At 35.2% G+C, this 18,683-nt stretch overlaps 1 protein-coding gene across 9 annotated transcripts in view; it reads left to right on the plus strand.

Annotated features, from left to right (window-relative positions):
* Positions 1–18,683, plus strand: part of EIF4G3 (eukaryotic translation initiation factor 4 gamma 3) — a 327,940-nt gene that overhangs the window by 290,211 nt on the left and 19,046 nt on the right. For all 9 annotated transcript variants that reach the window (XM_074377251.1, XM_074377254.1, XM_074377252.1 and 6 more), the window contains 4 exons: positions 2,578–2,750; positions 8,216–8,341; positions 9,494–9,575; positions 12,405–12,503. In XM_074377251.1, the coding sequence (XP_074233352.1) occupies positions 2,578–2,750; positions 8,216–8,341; positions 9,494–9,575; positions 12,405–12,503 (480 nt within the window). The remainder of the gene's footprint in view (positions 1–2,577; positions 2,751–8,215; positions 8,342–9,493; positions 9,576–12,404; positions 12,504–18,683) is intronic.

Genomic DNA, 18,683 nt, shown 5'->3' on the forward strand with positions numbered 1-18,683 from the left:
CTGAGATGTACCAGACACATTTTAAGGACTACTGCCTGAAATATTGTAGTATATTCAGTGAAGAACATAGTCTGCTTTTATGGATCTTATGTTCTGGTGGGACAAAACTGCCCTGAAAGTAGGTAATAAGTAAACTACAACTACAAAAAGAAAACAATGTTTCAGTGCAGAGAAGTAAAATTAGGTGGTATCATAGCCAGTTACTGGGCAAGTCACAGAGACTAGATGAGGTGTCATTTCAGCTGAGAGCTCAAAGGAAGAATCAAACCATTAGAAGATCAAGGAGAAGGGCAAGATGCTGAACTGCTGTGACACTGGAAGTACCACAATAGAGTGGGTTGGTGCTTATGCAGGTTCAGTGAATAAATTCTCATTGGGAGACTCAAATACTGAAGACTGAACTCTCTCCTGAAAAGGCATTATAATGATGATGACAGACAAAATGAGGTAAAAACCCACAAGGATAAAGAGCATTTAAGGAATAGACAGCAGCACATTCTGGAAGTTGGAAATTAGACGGACGAGTGGTAATTTGCTTAGCAGACGATGATGTACATGAGGTGCAGATGGGGCTGGCAGCAGGATTGATTGGTTAAAGTGTATATAAGAAACAGTTTTGCATGACAACTATTTCAAAAATGCAGATGTCATGAAAAGAAAAGAGAAAGGACTGATCTAGATTAGAGTCTAAAGAGGCATGATGACTTGTGACGTTGGGTTTTCAGTTGGATCCTAGAACAACAGCAAAGCTATATTGGACACTTGGGGACAGTTGTAGAAATTCGAATATGTATGGTATTTCAGATAATATTTTTATTGACATTATTATATGAACGTTAAACTTCTCAGATATATATAGTGAAAGAAAACTAATAATTGATTAATTTGAAATAAAGGTATATAGGTGTACTTTATGTTACTCTTTAATTTCTCTGTAGTTTGAAACTTTTTTAGATAAAAAATTGATGTGGGGGAAGATGTTAAAATAAAGCAGTGGTGAGACACCTAGACATGCCTTACTCCCTTCTTCAGTCAGGAGGCTCCCCTTCTCACATGCATCTTCCCCCTTAGAAGAGTTACTCTTTTCGGAAGTTGAACCAGAGGATTTTGGACTCAGATAAAGTTGAGATAGCTGAGGGCAGGGAGGCACACTGCTGTATTGGTGATTCAGTGACCCTGGCTGCGAGGCTTTTATCCTCCAGATCAAAGATACAGACCTAGACAGATCATCCCTGGTTCCAGTTTATAAGCCCCACACCCCAAGATCTTCCTAGAAGGTTTTTAGTACTTAAGCTAACCATGTTAACTTTACTATTTTTTAGTGAAGATTTTGCAAATATTTACATACCCAAACTATTCTTCAGTTGCCACTAAGGCCTTTGAATCATGACATTGAATTTCTGTTTCATAATATATACCTTTTCTGGTTTTCCAGTGATCATAAGATAGGTAAATATTGTATAGAAAAATACTTTGTTGACTCTGGTCTTTTGTGTGATCTTTAATAGAATTGTTAACCTAAACACATTGGCCTTATAAAGATACACTGTTCTTTTGTTTTTCAATATGACTAATAATATTGTCCATATTAACCTACATTTTACTTAGCTGTAGTAATGTTTAAAAATTTATATATGAAAACTCAGTTGAATAGCTACTTACTAAGACTCTTGCTATATGTCAGACACTGTGATAGTCACCTGTTAAGAATTATTAATAAATACTTAATAGTACTGGAAATATTTTCAAATTTTACATTATTTCTGATGGTATGAAAAATATCACTAGACCCTTGTATTGAAGAGGAAGTGGTGCCAGATAGCTTTTTAGCCAGGAGTTGGTAGATTTCTTCCTAGTGACTTGATTCAGTTTGCTAATACACTTTCCTAAAGAGGAAATGGAGCATAAACATCCTTCTTTTGTATTTCGATAGTTTACCTAAGTATTTCTAAATGTAAATTTTGACATCTCTTACCACTGCTCAAAGTAGAAACCACATGTCATCCCCAGTATTTCTCTCTGTCTTATAATGATTTTCATTACCACGTTGATACACCCTAAGCTAAATAAAATGTCACAAATATTACTGACAGTTATTCAAAAGTATGTTATCTACTTAAAATCTTAGTTTATTTTTCAATCTTACACTTACCAATGTTTCTTAAGATGACAATTTTGTCCACTGAGGAGCTAGATAAATCTGCTTGCACCCAGAAGAGAAACCAGCATTGTTGAGGGGACAGGAAATTGCACATTTCATCACAAACCATTGAGGAAGTAGCATCTTAATGAGAAGGATGTACATTATCCAAGTTTGAGCAAAAGAGGTCTCTTAAATATTTTAGAAGGTGTTTTATTTATTATTTACTGCAGTATAATTTTTATAACTCACTTTCCTCTTTGCATCTTAATTACAGTTGTATATCAATATTATATTGCTTTATTTAATAGAAAAATATATATATATGAAAACTGTCTTGTTCATAGAACTTTCTGCTGACCTTGTCATAAGTAAAAGATGTTATGCTTATTTTAATACTCTATTTTGGAGTAAGCTTTTATTTGCTATTTGAATAGGAAGCCATGCAGTGTGTGGAAGAGCTGAATGCCCAGGGCCTGCTACATGTGTTTGTGAGAATGGGAGTGGAATCCACCCTCGAAAGGAGCCAGATCACCAGGGATCACATGGGACAATTACTGTATCAGCTGGTACAGTCAGAAAAACTCAGCAAACAGGACTTTTTCAAAGGGTCGGTATCCTCCTCAAGAGTAGTATTCAGTCACTAGGCTCTTGAGTAGTAGTTAATTTTTGAAGTACATATCTTTGTAAGTATTTAACTGTTTCCATATATTAAAATTGTGTCCACCATAATATGTTGATAATATGTTGGTTGATATGATGGCATTTTATAGATTGTGCTGGGGCATCATAATTATTTTCTGGTCTTCTATATCTTATTGTTAGACATATATTATGATGTAAGTAAGGTAGCAGAGACCCCTTGATCATGGCGAAGTTCTGAGGCCCTCTTCAGCCCATTTACATGTAAACCCCTGCATGTTCTCTGAAGAAAAAGCTTTTCTTTGTGAAAAAAATTCTGGAAAATTAACTTAAACTTAAAAGCTTTATCCTTTCAATAAACCATGGTTCATTTTGGCCAGGAAATGCTCATCTGTCCACCCTACCCCGCAGAAGGATAGATAACTCCCAGTGGTTAATGATTTAGTCTATTCCAAGTTGGTTTCATTATGATTTCTATTGATGGTGTGTTTGATGAAGTCTGGCTGTCGCTGGTGTTTTATCCTTATTTGATCACATTCTGATTATCTTTGTGATCACAAGTGCATAGATCAGGTTCTTTGTGATACAATCACAGAATCTTCTCCAGGCTTAGGTTCTAAAATCAATATTTCAGGCAAAAACTGCATGTGATAAAAAATTTTGCTTTAGGAGCCTGTTGTGCCAATGTAAACATAGAACCACACCCAGCACTGGCAGGTACCCACTCTCTAAGAGGACAGGACCTAAGACCCCCTGACAGATAAATGTCAGATTTGCATCTCCCATCTCATACTCACTCGATGTATGCGCTCATTGAGTGGGATGGCAGTTAGAATTCTGCACTATTTATTTTTCTCATTGTAAATTTTTTTTGCCAAGCTCATATTGTGTTCTTATAAGTACACACGTGATGAAATGCCACTATATATCTTTCAGATATAGCCAACCCGTTAGAATAGTGTAACCATTAAATACTAAGGTTGAATGTACTTAGGAATAATTACTCACTTGATTTTGTGAGGAATGATGACATTGTCCTCAAGGTTCCAAAAAATATATACCACTTATTCCTAGGATCATTAAAAGTCATCTTTCAGCAATAAGCTAGATTTCTCTCGAATTCAGTGACTTGACTAGATTAAGGCCATCTGACGCAGTTAACTTAGTAAGAAACTTTGGCAAAAGTTGCTGTGGTTGTTGGTCTTCAAGGCCAAGATGTTTTCTCAGTTTTAAAAGAGAAATCTGTGATTCACTCCAGTAACAAGCCAGTGTAAAATAATAATAGCAAATGAGGGTATCTACATCCCCACAAATTGAGGTCTGCCCGTAGCCAAATTGAAGCTATAGTTTCAGTAGTAACTATTAATTTATAAATATTTGCTTTTTACCCTGATATGATATATTCACCAGAAAATTTTGGAAATGAGAATGCTGGATTACTATTTATGAGATTCTGTCTATCTTCATACTATACTCAGAAGTTGATTCATATCTGGAAAGCCCCCTAGAAGTGTGTTCTAGATCCATTGACCTTAATTGGACTCATGAGGTGCTAGCTTGGTTTCTAAGCTATCTCACAGACGTTTTCATTTCCCTTCATGGGATTCCCTGAGGAAAATATGTCATATCTAGACATGGCGTCACACTTTCATTGGTAGTGGTGCTGCTGCTGGCAATACTACCACAACCACAACCTTTTAGACCAAAAATGAGATAACACTTCTGTGTCCCAGTAACTACTTCATCTTTCTCTATCCCTATTTCCTTCTGCAGCTCTAATACAGTGACTCCAGGCCTAGCTTTTGATATTTAGTTAGACCTAACCAGGCCATTCTTAGACCAAGAGCCCTATCAAAACCCCTATTTCTTCCTAAATGGAGAGGCCTGGCAACTTTTTTCTTAAGATGGAAATAAAGTGATAGCCCCGTGTTACTATCCACCAAGAACCTTCTTGCAGGTAGATCATAGTTTCCCAATTATTTCTGAAGCCTAACTTATAAATAGTTCGTATTGTCCAGAGAGGCCATTTCATTGGAGCCATGGAAATGTCCTGTCTTTTGTCTCCCTAGTTCAAGCATCTGAAGATCTCTGTCCTTATGTAGCATTGTAGGGGAGCATCTAAGGTCAGCTTCCTTGGATGCTGATACTGTTTAGATGCCAACTTCTGAGCAGTCATTACAGCTGTTTCTGCCTAGCTCCCCAAGCCAGTGATGATTCTGGAAAACAAAGTACAAGACTTCCAAGTTACTGGGCCCTGGTCAGCCAACTATGAATTTGCTATTTCTCCTACAGTTCCTTTCAAACCATACACTACTACTTAAATAGTGGGGTAGACTAGACAGAAGTTTCAAATAAACTCATTGTGTCAGGTTGTTTATAAATAAAGCTTAGATCTTTTGGAATTTTCCTTAGAAGATGTTACATCAGCATATCACCTCTGAGCTGAATGTAAGACGTACATCCACAACATCAAGCCATCTTCTTGGAATTTTTAGAACTTGAATTTAAATATTTATGATGCAAATTAAATAGACAGGTGGATGCATTATTGTCCGGGTAGATACATTTCAAATAGTGTGGTACAGTCATTTTATAGCATGGCTTCAGAAGGCTTCTTTTTAAAAATTGTCTAGTAAAGGTAGTTGAGTTCACTATTCACCACAGAATTGAAATCTCTTTGAAAGTGTAATAAATATAAAACAGGATGACTTTCACTTGCAAAAATGAGGGCTGACAATAGACATAAAATATGTGCCCTTTAGGAATCTTGATATATTAGTATTTCACTTTGGAAGGTGCTTGTTGGACAGGAAATTCTTACCTCTTCCTTGACCACTTTTTTGGAACTTTTATTGCCACTTAAGGCAATTCCACATTGATAAAAAGATACTTTTCAGAGCTGATGCGGACAAGCAGACTAAGTTTTTTATGTAAAATTGTAGAAATGCTAGTTAACAAGTGAAGACCCCTTTTGCTCGCATAGATAAGATTTAGCTTAAATAGTCTTTTTTGTAGTATTCCTTTGAAGATGATACTGGAGAATAAGAAGGCTTTTCATCTTCTTTTTATTTATTCGTTCCTTTTACCTGTTGTCAGATTCTCTTATGATCAGTCATAATAATACATGATCAGTCATAATAATACATGACCAGTCTGATTTTGAGATGTCTTCACTATCTTTTCTTTCTTTATCTACAGTAAGATTTATATTTTTATTAACTTATAATAGTGCAAATTGTAGAAGACGCTGCTGATAATATAATTTCCGATTGTGGTAGATTATTTTGTCTTTTTAGCAGATTTCTGATGAGAACTTTACTGAATTTTTAAAAAATTTCTAACTTTTAACAGTTTATTACTTCCTTTAATTACATGTTAGACAGGAACTCAATATATATAATAAATGAAAGTAGAGTTCCTGCAGTTGAAATGAAGAGGAAGAATGCTTAAAGTCCCACTTGTGGACTTCACCAAACTGCAGTTTGTGAGTGTAGTGGTCCCTCCACACCAAGAAGCAATGTATGATATAGCTCTATTTCATTTATTCAGCCAGCAGAAATGTATACTATACAAGGCATTGTTGTAGGCTAAGTAGTAGTCCAAAGACGTATCTAGCAGTGCCTGCACATCTAGGATTTTTTTTAATCATACGAAGGATTTAGGAACTATAAACCTGAAAGAAATCACTCTCTTACAGGGTTGTTCTGCAGATATCCTATGTTCAGCCAAACAGTGTGTTTTAAATCAGCACTATGGATTTGATCAGTGATTGTGTTCTGTATGCTCTGACCATGATAAACTGACCTGTCAGGAAGTTGAAAGCTGGGGCAAGAACATGGGTATCTTTTAGTTGTAATATGAGATGAAAATAACAGTATACTGCTGCAAGACCAGGATGGCTAGGGTAGTCTCATGGGCTCCTTAAACAGTTTAATAATCTATGCTACTAACCCCTGGAATGTGAATAAGCATTATAGGTAATTAACCCAGAAATCCTGGAGTTCAGCCAGATTATGTTCCATCATTGGCACATTAACTGAGCTGAAAGTGCACATGAGAGAACTGTCAAGAATCTGTTGTATAGCAAATAGATGTCAAGTAATTGCAAGCTGTGAGGTGACAAAGTTGGCATTAAGGATTCATGAAGCCCAGAGTTAGATAATGTGGCTAAGCTGCAAACTGTTTTGAAATGGCACTTTCAAAAAAGTGACCCTACCTTGTAGTGGTACCTCTTCTTAAATCAAAAATTTTAGTGATGTGTAGGCCTCTGACGTAGGTAAAAAGAGTAGCACACTCTGGCAGGAAACTGGAACTGCAGTGAAAAAGCACACATTTTATGTATGCAGAGATCCAAAAGGAAATGTAGACTAATACCACCTGTCCTTGACCCCTTCATTCATTCACCGTTTCCTTCTGATGACTTGTATATCCTTGTAATTATGTATATGTCTCCTGTAGTTAAATTCACTTTTCTTTTTGTACCTTTTAATATGCTTTATATGGGAATAAGTAACACAGTGTTGAGTTATGTTCTTATACTTGTAAATGAATAGCTATGTATTTCAGCGTAAACAAGACTATGGTGATAATTTTGTATTGGACTTTGCTGAATTTTATATTTAAAATCCCATTTTTTGTTTGTTTATTTGTTTTATGAAAGAGAGGTAATTAGGTTTATTTATTTATTTATTTATATTTGGAAGAGGTACTGAGGGTTGAACCCAGGACCTTGTGCATACTATGCATGTACTCTACCACTTGAGCTACACCCTCCCCACTAAAATCCCATTTATTTTACTTCACATTGAGAAATATTTCATAGCATGTAAGCCTGAAACCATTAGCTTTTCTTTAGAGGTTGAATAGTTTGTAACATGTCATGATAATGATGTTATATAGTAATGTTGACAGGCTCTTTTGTATTCATCGAGTTTTTCCCCCTTGTAAGCTCCTCAGTGACAAGGATTTTTTTGTCTTTTCTTCTGTTTGTATCTGGTCTGCATTACACTAAGTTTTTAGTCAGTGCTTCTGACTGATTCAGAGGATGTGAGTGGTGACCTCTTTATAGTGTGGGGTAGAATTGAATAGCTTGTTACCCTAGAACTTCCCATAATTGCCTCATTTTCATCACTGAAGTCTTTCAAATGTCACTTCATACAGAGGTATTTTCTGATTACCGTCTAGGGATATCCTAGCACCATAGGTCATGTTCTTCAGAGTATGAGCCCCATCTGCAAATATGCTTTTGTTTGTTTTCTTTTTCGCCCTGCACTAACATAATCTCTTTGAGAGCAAGAACTTGTTTACTTTATGCCTAGAACAGTACCTAACATAGCAGCTGTTTAATAGGTATTTGTTGACTGACTGATTTTTGGTCTCTTTGTTTGTTTTGAATTATATTTGCATGTGAATTATTTTCCTGTTCTTTTTTAGTTTTTCAGAAACATTGGAATTGGCAGATGACATGGCCATTGATATTCCTCATATTTGGTTGTACCTTGCTGAACTGGTGACCCCCATGTTAAAAGAAGGCGGAATCTCCATGAGAGAACTTATCACGTAAGTTGTTCTGGTTTCTCTTGATGTGTATGTAGTTAAACTGACACAAAACTTACCAGCTGGCTTTTTAGTGTAGTGCTCTTTCTTTAGTGCCTTTGGAGACTCTGGGACACAGCCTGTGGCTCTTTAAGACTTTTGATTTCAGTACAAAAATGTTATATTTTACTATATTGGAGAGATGATGGCGATATAATAGTCCTGTGGTCCATTAAGGTTAGCAGTGACTGTAGATGTGGCTCCAGAATCATGTAACTAGAAGGTGATTGCTCCTGGAAGCATAATGTTAATCTGACTTCTGTGTCTGTCTGTCATTGTTCCAATGTGGTAAGAAGTTGTATTTCCATATAGTAACTTGTCAGACTGTGGCACCTGTGTAGTATGTGCTCTGGTTGTTATGAAAGGAAACTGAGATCTTAGGCATTCCTAGGATTGGACTTGAGTAGGAAATTGTTGTTACATTGTATAGACTAGTATTTCCCAAAGTCTCCTTCAAAACATTATTGTTTCCCCCAAAACTGTTCACATAGTTTAACTCTGCATACTATTATGTCCCTTTTCTTTGAGATTAATAAAATGTGTCATAGCAAATTAAAGAATATGAGAATCCTATGGTAAAACAAAACAACAAATAAAAACAGTTTAGCTTTGTTTAATTCAGCATTGCTTCACTTAAATTGACCGTAGAATCCTTTTTTGAGGAATAATTATTGATATCCTGTGGAACACAGTTTGGGTAATAGTGATTTGGACTATGAAAAAATTGATTTCTTACTCTTTCATCCATATTCTTAAGAAAATCTTCCTCTCTTAAGAACAATTCATAACTAAGTTTCACAGCTTCCCGTTACCTAAGGTGCTTCTCTCCTCTCAGCTTAAAGTGGAGCTTATATAAATTACCAGATTATTGAGTGAGACTGGTCTTTGCATTGCTCCCGTCACTGAAGCTGTTAAAGAAAAAGGAAAAATCCAGGAATTCTTAAGTGTCTGAACTATTTCTGCTGAAAATTATTACTGAGAGCATATTCTGGATAGCTCTGGCTCCCCAGTATTATTGAGGTTGCACAATATTATCCTGGCACATATTCGTTGCCTCCTGTTCTACAACAGAGAATTATTTCAGAGGTACTTACTCACTACTCCTGTCTTTTACAGAGAATTTAGCAAACCTCTGCTTCCTGTTGGAAGAGCTGGAGTCTTGCTTTCTGAAATATTGCACCTTCTATGCAAACAAATGGTGAGTGTTAAACTGAGTTTCAGACTTAGCAACATATTAGGAAGTGTAGTGATTTTGATCTTGGGTTATCTGTGAAAAGCTTAGGTATCACTGTGCAAGTAATTTTGTTAACTTTTAGTATTTGGGTAAAAAGAGTGAAGTCTCTTGTTCAGTCTGGTTTTTTCCAGAGGTATATTTGTCCTTCTGTTTCCTAGTAATTTTGGAAAGAATTATCTAATCTCAACTAGATCTGGTATAATTCTAAAGAATCTCAAGATGTGTTTTATTTCTGGCTAGGGATTTTATCTTCTCTTGAAACAGAATGGCTTTATTATTTATACTTTTTAATAGATTTTAATTAAAACTGCTCTCAGAGAAAGATAGGATTCATAAAATGATTAATTTTATTATTTTTGGATCACAGGCTAGGTAATCTGTTTTGAAACAGGTGGTGATTCTGCAGGATTGTGAATTTCTATCTTAAAGTTACATTATTTTAGTTTAATAAATACTGCATAATTCTCTGCAAAGCCCTATGCTAGGATCTGAGTCTACAAAGATAACTAAGCCTTCAAAGAATTTATAGACTGAAGAGGGAGACAGATATGTATAGACGACCAGGGGTTTCAAAAGAGTATGTCAGTGCTGTATTAGAGGTGTAGGAGGTTTGGGAAAGTGGTGTAGCATCACAGAGGAGATGTAACTCCTAGGGTGAGAAACATCAAAACAGAACAACTCACATGTGAAAATTCTGGAGTGATTTCTGACTTATTCAAACCAGAGGCAAAGATATTGGGACAACCGATTTCATTGTTTTGTAGGCATTGATTAATAGGGGGAGGATATAGCTCAAGTGGTAGAGCGCATGCTTAGTGTGCACAAAGGTTCTAGGTTAAATCCCCAGTGCCTCTTTTAAAAAAATATGTAATAATAAATAAACCCATTACCTCCCCACTAGAAAAAAATTCAGCATATTGTTTCTCCCTCTGAGTCTGCAGAAGTACTTTTTTAAAATTTACAATATTATGCAACCATCACCTCTTTTTAGTTCCAAAAATGGGTGTCATTTTAAGTCACTAGGTTTATGGTAACCTGTTACACAGAAATAGAAAACTAACACAGATTTGGGGGCCTAGTAGACACTGCTAGAGAGATGATAGATTAACTCTAACAAATGAAAGGCAATGAAGGTGACATGAATTAATGTACATATAACACTTAAAAATTTTTTTGGATAATTATGTTCTATAGCAATTAAAACAAAAGGGAAAGCAAAGGGAAAAGATGAAAACTCGAATTTAAAAAGATAGTTGCACCCCAGTGATCATAGCAGTACTATTTACAGTAGCCAAGACGTGAAGGCAACTCAAATATCCATCAACAGATAAATGGATAAAGAAGAGGTGGTATATATACACAATGGAGTACTACTCAGCCTTAAAAAAGAATGAAGTAATACCATTTGCAGCAACATGGATGGACCTAGATATTATACTAAGTGAAGTAAATCAGACAGAGAAAGACAGATACCATATATCACTTATATGCAGCATCTAAGAAAAATGATACAAATGAACTTCTTTACAAAACAGAAACAGACTCACAGACATAGAAAACAAATTTATGGTTAACAAAAGGGAAAGGTTAGGGGGGAGGATAAACTAAGAGTCTGTGATTAACAGATATACACTACTATATATAAGATACACAACAAGGACCTACTGGATAGCACAGGGAACTATATATAAGATCTTGTAATAACCTAAAGTGGGAAATAATCTGAAAAAGGGTATATATATATATATATATCATAAATGTCATTGGTTCATAGTAAATTGCTTTCTCTTTTGTTCTAATAGCTATAGCACATAACTATCTAGAAGTCCTGCTGTGTCACATTTGTGGGATAGTTATAGATAGGTATACTAAATAGCCTTGTCTCTAGTTCTAGTTGATTGTCTATTTGTTATTAATACTCCTTGCTTGATGGCACTAAAGATTTTATTGAACCCTAATTTGTAAATCCAAAGTTTTCCTCTCCTCTCCTACTTACTTGATTCTAGTCCTTCAAATTCAATTTCTTGTTAACTTGTATTTGTAGAAAATTTTAGGCTTTGAGGCTGCAAGTGTCATTTAAGGAATATGTACTAGTTATTTCATAGACTACTTGGCTAAGGTGTAGCTGATAGCTCGGCAGAGCCAAGATTTAAACTCAGGCTCATTCCAGAGTTTATGTTCTATGAGAATTTTGTTTTAAAAAATTTTCTTTATCACTGTGACTTTGTTCAGGCAGTGGACTTGCACCTCGTCATCTGGAAAGCTGACAACAGCTCTTCTTGGGCTCAACCTTGAGCTTCTTGCTCTTGAAATAATTGTCATTCCTGGTTTAGGGGCAAAAACTTCCTCCTTAGTCATTCTCATGTTAGATAGCATAATCATGATCTGACATGAAGAGGGATTCTCGGGAGGCTTACTGAATGGCTTTAATAGCAGGTACATATAGCACTGTCCAGGATAAGAGACGGTGTTGAATTTATAAGCTCTGCATTGGACTCATTACATGATTATACTCAAAAACCCCAAACAACCAGTTTTCAGATCCTCAGATTAGTCATCTGGTAAAATAAATTATTGAACCTTAAGCTATTGAACGTTTTACTACTACATGTATGTATATCCAGACATCTCAGTTTGAAAGCTAAGGGGGTCTTAAGAAATTAACTTCATATCAACAAAGAATAGTTTTGGTTTTTCAGTCTTCACAGTTCTGCACTATTGACTTCAAGCAAGGCTTTTTTTTTTTCTCCTTCCAATGTAAAAGTAAATGGATTGGACTTATCTCTGTTTTAGAGCCATAAGAAAGTAGGAGCCTTATGGAGGGAGGCTGACCTCAGCTGGAAGGACTTTTTACCAGAAGGGGAAGATGTACATAATTTTCTCTCGGAGCAGGTGAGTAAGAGCAAGGCTTATGCTTCCTTTGATAGCAGTTGGTTTGTTACTTAGAGGAAGTAAAGGTAATTTTTTAGTATTCCAGTTGTTAAAATTAGACCAAAATAGGAATCATGCTTAAGATGTCATTTCAAATCCATACTGTAAGGCCACTTGAACTATGCATTCACTAGATGATAGAAAAAAAAATTTTTTTTTAATTTTAAGGACTTAACCCCACTTAAGAACAAGCTACATATCTCCATGAACCAGAAATGAAATTGATAAATAAAGCAGGGGTAATAGAGCTAAAGCTGCAAGTCTTCTGAGCTCTGGATCTGAAAACAGAGATAGCCAGAAGTTATTTCTCTGCAGTAGTGGGGACTAGAATGCCCCTTATAAGGAAGGAGGTTGGAGACGGGCTTACTGCATGACACTGACTGGGAGCACAATAGATAAGTAAGTACAAAGAAGTAGATACAGTCTTACAGTCAGAACCTTAGCTAAAGTGACAGAGAAAACAAACAACACCCTCTCAAAATGACCCTGCATATCAAAATCCTGAGGAAAATTAAAGCTAAGACAGCCAACAAAATCAGCAATAAGAAGAAAATCACTCTTAAGTAAAAAGAAAATAAAGCGATCTGTAAAGTAAGTATATTTTAAGCTGGATAAAACATTAGGTTAACTATGAACTATAGCTTCCTTTTGGTTGTAGTCTAGATACACTGGAGAGCATTCTTGTCACAATAATGAGAACCTACATAAGGCATAATTTATACTGCATGGCTGGGCTCATAGAAAGTGGAAGAAATTTCCAAGTAACAAAAAGAATAATGAGAGAAAAAAGATGAAATCTGAACTCTGAGCAGTAGGCACACATGTAGGGGATATTGTCCAGTACCATTGTAAGTGCTGCCAGAGATCTTGGAAGAAGTTGAAATGGTCCTAGTTCAGTATTACCCTGGCTCCAAGAGGCAGCAAACCAAAATGCTCTTTGGAGAAAACATCCTCAATTTACCTCTTATTTTCTACAAATTAACATTATCTAAATACAGGAGTTAACACTTAGAATTCATGTAACATATTAATCATGAGAGAGTAAGCAGACAATAAATGCAAGATTTAGACTCCACAGGCTTGAGATAATGGAATTATCACCCAGAATATAGAATAACACTTTTTTAAATGAACAAACATGAAGAGACTAGTCAAAATGACTGAGCAGAGATTGAAAAGAGAGGAAAGAGAAACTAGGTGGAATACTAAGAGATATTATGAAATTTAGAGGATAGAATGGGAGTCTAGCATGTCTAATTAGTCTCCCAAGGGGAAAAATAGAGTGAATGAAAAAGAGACAGTATTTGAAGAAACTGTGGCTGAGACTTTTCCAGAATTAAAAAATATATATATGAATCTATATTTAAAGTACATGTATACCACATAGGATAATTATATTTTAGTGAAACTGCATACTATCAAAGACCAAAAAAAAAAAAAAGATTTTAAAGTAGACGGAAAGCAGCACATTACCTACAGGAGAAACAGACTTCGCAGTAGCAACGATGAAAGCCAATTGTTACCAAAGTATACAAAGATAGCAATGAAAGATGGTAGAATAATCTTAAAGTGCTGAGAAAATAGCAGTTAATCTAGAAATGACTTCCAGATAAACTAACCTTTAAGAATAAGAGCAACATGTATTTAGAAACTTACTTCTAAATAATTAATGAGTCAAACAAATTGAAAAGATAGTTTAAAAAAAACTGTTTTCAACTGAATGACAATGAAAACACATCAAAATTTATGGGATGCAACTAAAGCAGTACTTCAAGTAAATTTTTAGCACTGAACAGTTCTATGTAGAAAAGAAGTAGGGTCACACATCAGTGACTTCACCTTCAAGCTTACAAGATTAGAAAAAGAAGAGCAAATAAAATTCCATGTAAATGAAAAAAAGGAAATAACAGTGAAACAGAACAAAATAGAGAAAAGTCATTGAAGTCGAAAGTTGGTTCTTTGAGAAGATAAAATTGATAAACCTCTAGCCAGACTAATCAGGAAAAATGAAAAAAAGAAGTTATAAATTTCTAATAAAAAGAATGAGAAAGATGACATTGTACAGATTCTACACATAATAACAGGTAAGATAATTTTATGAATAATCTTTATACCAACAAACACATCAACTTAGTTGAAATGAACAAATTTCATGAAAGACACAAACTACTGGAGCTGACTCAAGAAGAATAAATAAGCCTAAGTATCTTTTAAAGAAGTTGAAGTGGATAAAAACATCCCCACAAAGAAAACTCCAGGCTCCAATGAGTTCGCTCGTAAATTCTACCAAACATTTAAAGAAGAAATAATGCCAATCTGCAAAGAATTCTACATCAGTTCTTTTAAACACTGAACAGGAGGGATTGTTTTCCAACTCATTCTGTGAGACTAGCATTAGTTTGGTAACAAAACCAGATAGACATTTCAAGAAAAGAAAACTATAGACTACAGTATTCCTAATTAACAGAAATTTTTCTCAACAAAGTTTTTGCAGACCAAATTCAAAATATATTAAAAGAATAATACATAACCAAGTGGGTTTTATCACAGGAATGTAAGGTTAATTTACGTTTTTAAAAAATCAAGTCTACTCTAAATAGAAAAGAAGCAGGATGCTACAAAAATGAGAAACTCATAACTGGAAAGATGATAAATATCATGAATTCCAAGTAGAATAAACACAAAATTGTGAAAGAAGACATCTAAATCATTAAGAATGGGAGAGGGAAGCAAGGAAATACAGAGTATTTTTTTTTCCTTTTTTAAATTTTTTGTTCTCCATAGGATGGGTTTGAGATTATATTACTATCTGTTTAATACAAACAGTTATAGTAATGGGTTAATAGACTTACAAAAAAGGGTAGCCACAAGCCAAAATCTTACAAATGAGTCACAAAAACTAAATAAACACCAAGATAATACAAAGGAAAATTACTAAACCACCAAAGGAAGAAGAAAAGAACAAAGAGGAAATACCAAATCAACTGCAAAAATAAGTTCAAAATGGCAATAAACACATATCTATCACTAATTACTGTAAATGTTAATGGACTAAATGCTCCAGTCAAAAGATGTAGAGTGGCAGACTGGATAATAAAGCAAGAACCTTCAATATGCTCATACAAGAGACTCACTTTAGGGAGAAGGAACCTTACTTCAAAATAGCACCTGCACCCCAATGTTCATAGCAGCACTATTTACAATAGTCAAGACATGGAAACAGCCTAAATGTCCATCGACAGATGACTGGATAAAGAAGATGTGGTATATTTATACAATGGAATACTATTCAGTGATAAAAACCGACAACATCACGCCATTTGCAGCAACATGGATGTTTCTGGAGAATGTCATTCTAAGTGAAGTAAGCCAGAAAGAGAAAGAAAAATACCATATGAGATCACTCATATGTGGAATCTAAAAAATTAATTAATTAACTAAATAATACAAAACAGAAACAGACTCACAGACATAGAATACAAATTTGTGGTTGCCAGGCGGGCGGGGGGTGGGAAGGGACAGACTAGGATTTCAAAATGTGTAATAGATAAACAAGATAATACTGTATAGCACAGGGAAATATATACAAGATCTTGTGGTAGCTCACAGTGAAAAAAAATGTGACAATGAATATATATATGTTCATGTATAACTGAAAAATTGTGCTCTACACTGGAATTTGACACAACATTGTAAAATGAGTATAACTCAACAACAAAAAATGTTTAAAAAAAATCAACATGTGGATGTTGTGGGAAAGAGGGTGGAGTGAGAAACTCCAGAATTAATCCCTCTACTGAAACAGCTATTGAGCTGGGGAGATCTGTTGGGAATCAACTATTTTGGAATTATGCAGTCTAGTCAAGCACATGCACTACCAACACCAGGAGATTGCTTGATGAAAAAAGAGCATGGTAAATGTCAGGGATTTTGGCATTTTGCATAGAAAGCTGCCAGCCCTGTGGCAGACAGCTGATGAGACAGCAGCACCTTTTTTCTGGCACCAGGTTGAGCAATAAAGACCGTGTTCTCCAAAGATTGATGTTGTGTCTTTTCATCTGCCTGGTAGTTTACTGAGGGTTCAGTGCAGGACTTTGCTGTAGTTTTGTCTCCTCACTCTGAAGCAGCTTCTTGGATGGGGCCTGTCAAAGGACTTAAACAGAGCACATTTGTGTCTTTCCCATGCCCCTCTCTTTTTTTCTTGAATCCAGGCTTTCACTGAAATCTCTAAAAGGTCACTGACTGACTGCAGACATAGTGGATCAGAGACTTCAGTGATGATACACAGGAAGAATGTAGTCCTTGTCTAAAGTCAGTAAACAAACTGATGACTGCAACATCAGCAGTTCCTGGGGAAGGGAGAGAATCTGATGCCCAGACTTACCACATTACACTGTGCAGTTTTCAATTAAAAGTTATAAAGCATAAATATAACAGGAAAATACAGCTCACTCACAGGAAAAAAAGAAGCTGACAGAAAGCATCCCTGAGGAAGCCCAAACATTGGACATACTAGACAAAGAATTTAACTCTCTTAAATATGCTCAAATTGCTAAAGAAAACCATGGATGAAGAACTTCAGAAAGTCAGAATGACTAATGAACAAGTTGAGAATCTCAGTAAACAGGCAGAAATTATAAACAGGAGCAAATAGAGATTCTGAAACTGAGAAGTTACAATGGCTGAAGTGAAAAAATAACTAGAGTTAACAGATTTGAGCAGGCAGAAGAATCAATCAGCAAATTTGAAAAAAGCGCAGTTGAAATTCCTTAGTCAGGAATCACTGATTCAGCATTAATTTGCTGCAGTGAAACTCCATCTTCAATACAGTTACGCTCTTTTATTGTTTTGTTAATGAAATTTCCAGTATTATGTGAAACTGAGTACAACTGAATTTTTAATAAAAATTCCCTATAGTTAGTTATTTTTAAAGGAAACTTTAAATTATAATAATAGATACTGAAAAATTAATCCAGTTAACATATAAAGAGGCTTTGAAAGAAGAAACTGCTCAGTTTGAGGAGCAGAAAGAAAAAAGAATCAAGAAAAATGAACAGAGCGCAAGGACCTAGGGAATACCATTGAGCATATGAGTATATACATAATGGAGTCCCATAAGTGGAAGAGAGAAAGGGGCAGGAAAAAATGATTTGAAGAAATGATGGTTGAAAACACACTGGAGTGATATCGTTAAAGTACGGACATTTAAAAACTGTTTATATCTGACAAACAGGCCCTAATGGAACTTAAGAGCCTTTGCACAGCAAAGGAAACCATAAACAAAACAAAAAGACAACCTACGGGCTGGGAAAAAATATTTGCAAAAGTTTCAGCCAGCAAGGAGGACTCAATTTCCAAAATATACAAACAGCTCATACAACTCAATAACCAAAAAAAAAAAAAAAAAAAAAAAAAACCAATCAAAAAATGGACAGAAGATCTAAATAGATATTTCTCTAAAGAAGACAAACATGGCCATTAGGCACCTGAAAAGATGTTCAACTTCGCTAATTATTAGAGAAATGCAAATCAGAACTACAGTGAGGTATCACTTCACACCGGTCAGAATGGCCATCATTAAAAAGTCTACAGATAATAAATGCTGTAGAGGTTGTAGAAAAGGGAATCCTCTTACACCATTGGTGGGAATGTAAATTTGTGAAGCCACTGTTGAGAACATTATGGAAGTTCCTTTAAAACAACTGAAAATAAGAGTTACTATATGATCCAGCAATCCCACTCCTGGGCATATATCTGGAGAAAACTTAATTCAAAAAGGTACATGCAAATACAAATTACTATATATGTAATAAACAGCAAGGTCCTACTGTATAGTGCAGGGAACTGTATTCAATATCCTGTAATAAGCCATAATGAAAAAGAATATGAAAAAGTATGTGTGTGTATATAAAATGGAATCACTTTGCTGTACACCAGAAACTAACACAACATTGTAAATTAACTATACTTCAATAAAAAATAAATGAATAAATGAATAAAAATAAAACCTTTTTATACCTGGCAAAATTTCTTTCAAAAATGAAGAAATTACTGACATTCCCAGGTAAAAGCTAGATGAGTTAGTCACCAGTAGACCTGCCCTACAAGAAATGCTACAGGGAGTCTTCAGGCTAAAGCAAA

Source organism: Camelus bactrianus, chromosome 13 (assembly GCF_048773025.1).
Source record: "Camelus bactrianus isolate YW-2024 breed Bactrian camel chromosome 13, ASM4877302v1, whole genome shotgun sequence".
NCBI classification, from domain to species: Eukaryota; Metazoa; Chordata; class Mammalia; order Artiodactyla; family Camelidae; genus Camelus; species Camelus bactrianus.